This window comes from Arachis hypogaea, chromosome 9 (assembly GCF_003086295.3).
Source record: "Arachis hypogaea cultivar Tifrunner chromosome 9, arahy.Tifrunner.gnm2.J5K5, whole genome shotgun sequence".
Classification (NCBI taxonomy): domain Eukaryota; kingdom Viridiplantae; phylum Streptophyta; class Magnoliopsida; order Fabales; family Fabaceae; genus Arachis; species Arachis hypogaea.
Window position 1 is genome coordinate 95,023,204 of NC_092044.1, and position 9,752 is coordinate 95,032,955.

The 9,752-nt window shown below is 29.3% G+C and overlaps 1 protein-coding gene across 3 annotated transcripts; it reads left to right on the top strand.

The window, feature by feature from the left end:
- Positions 1-1,784: 1,784 nt before the first annotated feature.
- LOC112711258 (uncharacterized) lies at positions 1,785-5,228 on the top strand. 3 transcript variants are annotated; one of them, XM_025763862.2, is made up of 5 exons: positions 2,023-2,205; positions 2,842-2,967; positions 3,049-3,294; positions 3,547-4,630; positions 4,794-5,228. In XM_025763862.2, exons 2-5 carry the CDS (start codon positions 2,859-2,861, stop codon positions 4,804-4,806), a joined length of 1,452 nt encoding a protein of 483 aa, XP_025619647.1. In that variant the 5' UTR covers positions 2,023-2,205; positions 2,842-2,858; the 3' UTR covers positions 4,807-5,228. The 3 variants fall into 3 exon arrangements, with proteins under 3 accessions (XP_025619646.1, XP_025619647.1, XP_072059292.1); XM_072203191.1 differs by having other exon boundaries at positions 2,069-2,205; positions 2,842-2,961; XM_025763861.2 differs by having other exon boundaries at positions 1,785-2,205; positions 2,842-3,294.
- Positions 5,229-9,752: the final 4,524 nt, after the last annotated feature.

Sequence of the window (9,752 nt, forward strand, 5' to 3'; positions counted from 1 at the left end):
ATATATTACTTACTTATTAAAAAATTAAAAATTTTTATGTCATATTTATTTTTATATTATAATTATTATTTGACTACTTAGCATCACGCATTGATCATATACAATATAAGCATAGAGCGCTAATAATTTCATTATCAAAATGAAGATGATATGAACTATTGAACTTATATTATTTTGAGCGGTGGATTACAAATTTTATATGTATACAAATTCTTGGCTACTAAACTACTAGTCGACAACTCGTGTGCAAAATAATGAAACATCTTTTAGAACTAGAAGTAACTAATGGAAGATGATACGGGTGCAAAAAAATGGTTTTTATTTTATTATGTTTGAATTTATGTAAAATTTATAAAAAAAAACTTAAATGAACAAGTTATTTTTTAATTAAATTCGACTATTTTTTTATGTGATTCTTTATTTTTGATTAATTATTTTTTTATTAAGTCAATTAGTTATTAAATTAACTTGACTTAATTACTAAAATAATTTAGTAACATAACAGCACCAATTAACATTTTATATAGATTGTATTTCTTTTAATCATATAAATTTTACTATCATATGAAATTATTCATCTAAAAATTTAAACAAATAAAAAAATATATGAATGATTACTCTCATCGGTTTATTCTCACCGACGACACAAAAAGCATTTTGTGAGAATCAATTTTCAACAACTATCATAAGGATATTCAGAGAGCGACGAGCAATAAGTGCGTTAAGGCCACTTGATTGAGCTCCGTTCTTATTACCATGGAACATAAAATTACATCAGAATCTTAATTTTTTCGATGAATAATACGTTAGACTAAGGGTTTGTTTGGGCATAATTCTCAAAAAATTTTTTAAATAATATTTTTTAAAAGATTTTTTATAAAAACAAAAATAATTTATGTTTGGATATCTAATATAAAAAGATTTTTTATTTATCAATTATGTTTAGATAAAATAAGATAAAAGTACTTTTTTGTTTATTTATAATGTGAAAAATATATTTTTTTAGAAATTTTTTTTAAAAAAGATGTAAATCGTAACTTTTCAAAAAAGATTTTTTTTTATTTTTCTAATACTTTTTGTTTTACTATTAGAAATTTGTCAAATACATTGAAAAATTAAAAAAAAATTCATTAAAAAAGATATTTTTTATTGATTTAATGGTGCTCAAACAAATACTAAGTTAAATTCACTCGCCAATTTACTCGCCATGAATTTACACCTAAAAGAATATTATAAAATGTTGAATTTTTCTATCATAATAATATATTTTTGTGGTGAAGATTCTCCAAAATCTTATAGTTCATTTATTTCATATATTAATTATTTATATTTTTAAAAAATAATTATATTTTTATTATGTCTCTGTTATATGAATTTTTTTTAGATTTGTGTAAATTTATATATATATATTTATTTATCGAAGTTGTTGGCATAAAATCATTTGTCTCATAAAATTTAACGAGTTAAAAAATATATAAATAACAGAATAAAGTAATAAAAGATCCGTTTCAAATGGTAAAAAATAGAACTCAGTAAACATATTCAATATTAAGTTGGACGATTTTATAATTTAAATCTTGTTATCCTTTTATGTTTTGCTTACATAATTTTCAGTTTGTTATCAAATTTCGATTTTCTCAACTTGATAGTGGATGTGGGTGCGTGTTTATGTAAATGAAATGCGAAACAATTTATGCCTACATTTAAAACGTGTGCACCAAAGTAAATGGTTTCTTGATTAGTCACAAGTTGAAATATTAACGAGTTGTAAGTTTGGTTGAGGTATGTTTGAAAATTTGGCTATGCATGAGAGAATAAAATTGAAGGAGACAAGGCAGACAGTGATGATGATTAGCGATTTAGCGTGACTGACTGTGACTTGACGGAATTGAGACTGAAATCTGCCAACCATAAAGAATCCAATCCAATGTAATCCAATTTGATCTGAAATAATCCATTGAATAATAATAAAATAATATGAAACTCCAAATAACTGGGTTGCTAGTGGATTTGCCTGTGTCTACGTGGAACATCCTTATCCTCGTTTCTTTGAAGCTTCCAATTCTTCTGTGACAGCTACTCTTATACTACCAGCATCTTCAACCACCCCTGTCACAATAGAAACTGCAACTTCACCTTCAATTCTTCTTCTCCATACACTCTTGCTTTTCTAATAATTGTCATCATATCTCATAGTCAAGAGAGGTATGTTTCATTCAATTTTCATTTCTGCTTTATTAGTACCTTTCCATCAGTTTACAACTTGCATGTTAGATTCATACATATCAATGCTTTATTTTTTTAGATTAAGTTTAATTTATTGTTTGTATTTTCTAATTATTTATATGCTTTTCTTAGCTTCCTTAACTTAAAATTCTGCAATGATAGATGGTTAATTATCTTATTCGTTTTGCGTGGGAATGTGTGCCATGTTAATTTCTGTCGCTTAGGAAATTATCAGTATATTATTATTATTATTATTATTATTCAGAACCATTGTCTTATTATGCTAATCAGCTTGAGGTCTTTGAGCATAGTTTTCACTAATCATGTGTACTGCTTAAAAAGAAATAAATCTGATGGTTCAATCCCGTGCAAAATTTATTGCAACAGAAAAAACTAACTTTTCCTAACTAACATTAACAAACTCAATTAACATAAATCAAGTATACAACTGCACAATTCAATTAGCACATGTTGAATTCTGATGAAATGTATTAAAAGAGTGGTTTGCTGAATCACTTGAATTTCATGAGGCAAAGATGGAAAATAACATGCAAGAATTTCAATTTTCAACCGCTATAAAGAGAATTATAGTTCTGACCTGTAACGTCATTTTAGGACATTTGTTTCTGAAGATGAGTACAGAAAGCAAGACAGTGAAAGCAGAGAATGATTTTAAACTAGTTGTGAACTACTCTAAGCACTGTGTTTGGAAAGACCTGAAGAAAGATTCATCAGGTGCAGGTGCAAATGCAGCTTCTAGAGTAAACATGTCACTATCTGCACTTGACCCTTTATCTGAGATAGTTTGGTCTCCAAACACAGGTTTCAGCTTAAATTGTGTTGATTCAAGTTTCGCTAACAGAAATAGCAATCTTTACCAAGATGTTAGACCAAGCAGCATGGTCTTTGCTCTTCTACATGGTGGAATTTCTAACACTGACTTACCTATAGATGATGTTTTTGTAAATCCTATAACGGTTATATGCGCGAAAAGCGACGTTACTTCGGCCGATGCTCCTTCTAGAGTCATCACTCCAGAATGTCAAGCACCTAAGGAGAATGATACAGGTCAAATCTATATTTGAAATGTTAGCCTGCGTTTGTTTCTTCCTAAATATTTTTGTGAAAGAAAACGAGAGTAAATTAAACTTTCATAATTTGTTCCTTTTTATATATAGTTTATCACCAAATAAAATTAAAAAAATACTGATTTTATATTTTGTTGTTAGTGTCCTGTTTTTTTATGTTTTCGAAACCAAAGGCATCCTTAAGTCTATTGTTGATGTCTAAAATATCTAATGAATCCTGATTTTTGTTTAGATGAGGTTGACGAAAGGCCGGTTGACAAGTTCTTAACTCAAGATGATAATAAACCAAACCCAAGCATGGAAGAAAATCCCTCTCCAAGAAAACTTTGCAATGGTGGAATGGGTCTTGCTTCTAAAGCTCCAATTGAGAAACTTGAATCAACAGCAGATAATGATTTACAAACATTGAATAATTGCGCAGCATTGTTTCTAACAGGTAAAAAGAGATGCAAACTTCAACAAGAGTTAACAACTGGGGGTAAAAGAGTCAAGAAGCAAACTCAAGAGAGTTCATGTTCGAGATCCATGGAAATTCCAGAAACTTCAGATCCCAGATCCAGAACCAGGCAGAATAGCTCATTCATGAACTTGGTTTCAAACATGATGAAAGGATTCTCACAATCAGCTTCAAATCCTGATCATCATCTTCTCTGGGATCATGATCAGATTCAGAATCATAATCCTGAGCCGAAAAGTACAGGACTCAAATCCGATTTCAAGTGCATGTCTTGTCCCATAAAATCTCATCAAGGCCTAGATGTTACTCCAATATCATGTTGTGCAGAGAACAATAACAGTCTTTACAAACAGTATTTGCAATCAAAAGAGTTTGAGGTAAAGATTAGGCCTGTGAATTTTCACAGCAGCCATGAAAACAGGACAAATAAAGAAGGAAAAGCAATAAATTCATTTCCTACCATACAGGATCAGAATAACAATGAGAGTGCTGAATCCTACGCACCTTCGGAGAGGAAGGTAACAGATAATTTCTTGAACAAAATTGATACTTTTGGAGGTGTATGGATGAATCGATTCTTGCCAAAATCAAGTGCTCAATTGATAACTTTTGATAACTCTGTACTTCCAAATTCACATAAACACTTTTCTTATCTAAAAGAAACCAAAGAACAATGTGTTGATGATGACCACTTCCTCAAGAAAGAGGCTTCCGTTGATGACACACCAAAGGTTGGGTTCAATCCCATTACACCTTTCCCTGGATTCAAAGATTCAGAACCAATGGCGGCCATGTTCGCGAGGAGATTAGGCGCAATCAGACACATAACAAGAGACGCCACATATAACTTGCCACACAGGTAAACATGAAACAATGTTTGCTTATTAGTTTTATGGGACAAGAGTTCACCATCTTCTGTTAGCTTATTTGATCTTTTGATACTTCACATGAGAAACCAAATAATAATATGAACATCCTTTGAGAAGGTTTCAGAAATTGATTTTCATTCCTGCATATTTTAGGCATCAAAATTAACACTAATGTTTGGAGCTGCAAGTAATTGGCACTGTCAACTCCTTTGAGAAGGTTTCAGAAAACCGCACCAGCAAAAGATCCAATCACTGACAACACTTGATTCATCTTCTTTCTGCATCCTTATCCTGAGGGAAAAGCAGGTTCATTCTCAAGTTGTACATTGCTTTTGTCTATAGTCTCAAACATTTCATACGTTTACACACAATTATCTATAAATGCTTTGTTCAGGCCATTGAATAATCCACCACATGTAATTTTATAGACAGACTTCTCTCATATTTTGGTTACGTCGATACCATTGTATTTTATAAGATGTGATGCTAACATCCATTACACGTATTGCTCTCCTCTTTAGGGAGGTTAATCACATTATGGAATGTCATATGTAATATTAAAAATTTATCCAAACATTTACTTATGTATGTGCACAATTAGCATCACCAAGTTATATCTGTTATAACGAACAACCTAGCATACACAGATGAAATTGGTTAGTTAGGAAGTTAGAAGTTAGTTAGCTCGCTGTCCAGCTGGCAGACCCAGAGATTTATCACACGTGCACTCTTTCAGTCTTCCCATATATATTTGTAGCACCTGTAACTAACTTGCTTAGCTTGCACATTCATTCTCCCAAATTCTGTTAGAGGAAGGATAGAGAGCTGAGTATTTATACAATGTGTACTAGGATTGTTCGATTCAGTAGGATATCAGATGTTTATTATATCATATGTTTATTATGCCTGATACCTAGATACTTATTTTTACCCTGAAATTAGTAGTATTTTACTCTGAATGTTCATTTTTTAACTCATATTGAACTAAATAAATAACCCATTATACACATTATACAAATACTCCATTAGTTCTTTAGCGGGATTCATTATGTTATTCAATTATTTTTCTCTCTCTGCTTTAAGTTTCTTGTTAGCCAGGCTTCTATTCTCTCTGTTCTTCGCGTCTGTTCCTTCATAATATGAGAGATTTTATGACTCGTATGGCAAGAAATTTTCTTTGATTCTAAATTAACACTAATCCTAAAAAGAAGCTACAGAATTTGGCTAATTTTTTTTAAAATCAACAAATATGATGTGAATAAGTTGAGTTTTTTTTTTCTTTTTTTAACGTGGAGATAAAAAATGTGAGGAGCCTATTTCGTAATGAAATTTTATGAAATTTGACCCTGTGATTTTTTTTTCATCATTTTTGTGATACACCCTTATTTTTGTGATACAATAAAACACACCTTCTTTTTCAATATTAAAAATAAAAAGTGACAAAATCTAAGAGACGACGAAGACAAAGACTCAGATTGGAGGAAAAATAAAATAAAAGAAAGAAAAGAAACTAAGAGAGATGACAAAAATCGTTGAAGTTGTTAAGTTCTGTTAAGTTGGTGTTATTTGACCGGATAAATATTACCTTAAAATTTAATAGATTTAATTTGTTTAAGAAATTCGTAAAAATGTAACTTTTATACTAGATGTGATTTTGAGAAATTGAAAAAAAAATTATAACTACATTATAAACTAGAAAAATCTAGGAAATCAATATTAATTTAGCCAATTAATTTAAAATTCAATTAACAATTTAAAAAATGAATACCAAAAAAAATACCCAACACTAAAAACAATAAAAACATAAGTAAAAAATGAAATAAAGTAATACCAATTTAGAGTAATTTAGAATTTAAAATTTAAAATTTAAAATTTAAAATTTAGAAAATTAAAATTTAGGTTTATCGGAAGCAGATGTAGTGCAGTGGCCGGCAAATAGTGTGGTGACCAGTCAACGGTGTTGGTGGGTGGCTAGTGGTAGTAGATAAATTTATGATGTTAAAAAGAAAAAGAAATTGATTAAAAAAAAAGATAATTTAAAAAATAAATGAGTGAATGGATGGTTTTTTTTTTTTTAGTCAAATAGGTTAGATAATTCCTAATTCTAAATATCAACATATTTATACTACACATTCATCTACATAATACTTAAAAGTTTATATTCAACACTTAATATATTGATTAAGATTTGAACTCGAATACAGCATATTAAGAAGCATATGATCAAGTGGATGGTTTAAACATAGGCCAAGAATTATTTATTTTGCTGAAGTTATCTGTTTTTGTCGGCTTTCTTATAGCGTTGTAGTGACTAATATTTTTGTCATGTACCCGCTTGATCCAATCAAGCTTCTTTTTATGTTTTATTTTTTATTTTTTTTGGGGGATAGGATCCATCAAGTTTAAAATGTGAGCTTATCGTGAAAATTTTAACTATGGCAAAAAATAGTGGAAAAAAAATTGATTTCATAATATTATAATGTCTAAAGTTAAAAATTATCCAATTCATCTGAGAAAAATAAAAAACTTACACTTCAGACTTTAAGAGAATGTTAGAATGTTCGTGGTTAGTTCTGCGCCAAAGGGTGCAAGTCCTCTAGGAAATTTCCATTGGCAATACTTTGTGTCATGTGAAAAATTTTTCAGTCAAACGTGTCTTGCTCTATTACATGAAATCAGAATCAATACTCAAATATGTGTCCTTATGATAACGTATGTGATGTTGCCTGGTAGGTAGGAGCTGATGATCATATTTATAAGAGATTTATCGAAGTAAAAAAGTGCTTTATTATCCCTTTTTGGTTGAGAATGCATACTACCTAAAAATAGTATTTGCCTTTTCCCCTTAATTAGGATCATGTCAAATATTGTGTTCTCCAGAATTCTGCCAACCAAGTCAATTAAGTGGTCCTTTTTTCTTGTGAAATGATTGTTCTTGGCTACTACTTTGTTTTCTTATGATTTTTAAAACTAATTTTAAGTAAATCTAGTAATAATCTAATTATTAATATTTAATAGATTGATACTATGTAGACAAGTTTGTTTCCTCTTTAAAAATTTAGGTTTAATCTATAAAGCAAAAACACGGGCACTTCGATTAATTGTCGTGTCTGTGTGTCGGGTACATTTTAGATACGATACTCATCGACGCTCGTCATGTTCAATTGTGTTCTAATAAAAAATAAAAGATAAAAAAATTTTTTTTGGACACACTTAGACACATCTAAATACCATCATGTATCAACGTATCCAGCCTTATTCGTAACATGTATTCTTAAAATTATTTTAGAAATAATATATATCATTTTATTAAAACAAAAAATATTTTAAACACTTTATATAATTAAAAGAAGATATTAAAAAATAATAAAAAAATTATTTTATATTTTAGTATTAATAAAAAATCAAAATATTATTATAATTTATCTAAAAATAATTTATATTTTATATATATGTCGTGTCTCCGACTTATAAGATATAAGATTTTAAAATTCACGTATTCGCATATCCTGTTTATTCTGTGTGACCGTGTCCGTATCTATACATCATAGGGTTTAATTCTTTAGAATATTCAAATTGAATTAATCGTGTCTCTGACAAGAGAATCAATAATCTACACCTAAAGATTATCCAACTTCTATTTTGGAACTCTACTACTTTGTTAAGTTCACTTTAATCTCTTCTTTTGCTCGCTTATCATAGAGGATGACATCCATGAGTGGTGGTGCACCACCTCAAAAGGTGGCCCGAAGACTTCAAGACTTCAACGAAAGGAGATCTAATTTGATCAAAATAAAAAGCATAAAACGAAAGATCAAACAAAGTGGAAATGCTTACTTGTTCAAAAACTTAATAAGTCTATTCTATATATCTTTGGTATACAACCTTTTGCCGATCTTTTGTTTACTTGTTCAATTAGTTTTGAACGCGCAAAAGAAAATTAGTCAATCACAACAGAATCAGATTTTATCAATTTTAATTGTTGTACCTTTCAAATTATTAATGGAACACTTTCATGTGATAAGCTTGTTTAAGGAAAATCTCGGGAGGCAAGATTATCAATCTATATGTTAATATATAGTAGTCACTCTACCCTAAAGATGTTGTGTTAATAAAGTCATTTTCTTTAACGAATGTAACTAAACTAAACCTAATTATTATTGAAGTCTTTTTTTTTTTGGAACAAATAAGCATTTTTACTTAAAAAATAACATGCAAAACCTAACAAAAAATAACATTCAAAACATAAAAAAAACATCCAAAATTTAATGAGAACATCCAAAACTTAAACAAAAAAATCCAAACATTTTAAAATAAAACCTTTAAAATCTAATAAAAAATTTTTAAAATCTTAAAAAAAATCCTAAATTTAATAAAAAGAATATCTAAAATATAATAAAAAGACCATCCATAATCATAACAATCAGAGGAAGGAGAAATAGCTAATTTTAATACGATGGCAGAGGTAGTCATGCAAAAGAGTGTTGTCGTTGAGGAAGAAATTGTGAGAGGAGAAAAAAAAAAGGTGAAAGTTTTAGTAGTTTTTTTATTGTGAGGAAAAGAATAAAAATGAGTTTTAGAATACGGGCAATACTACGGTGACCTATTGAAATGTGTTGGAGAAAGGAGAAGGGAACACGTGGAATGTTAGTTCTTCCTTGTCCGGCAAGTGCTGTGGCATTAGTAGCGTGATATGAAATGTAGGTAAGATAGTAGTTTATTAATTGGAGATAGCTTTGTATATAATAATAATTCTTGAGCTTATTTTTTTGAATAAAAAATGGTGTTGGCTTCAAAATTTTATGGGACTTATCATGATAATAAATAAAACAATAAAAAGGCCAATGCTACTATGTAAATGGCCAAAAATTTCTACAAGTATAAATTTAAAGTGTTAAAATAAGATTGGACTTTATTTATAATAATGGGATCCGTATTGATGAACAAATTATTATTGATGGGCCCACCATTTAAATTGTTACAGAAAAAAAAGTCAAAAAATACTGATACCATGGATCATGTAGTAGTTGTAGGGTTAGTACTCATCTAAATTCAGTTTTCTAGGTGTTGATGGCAGCATGTTGTTATCCATATTGTGTGACACCGCTACAG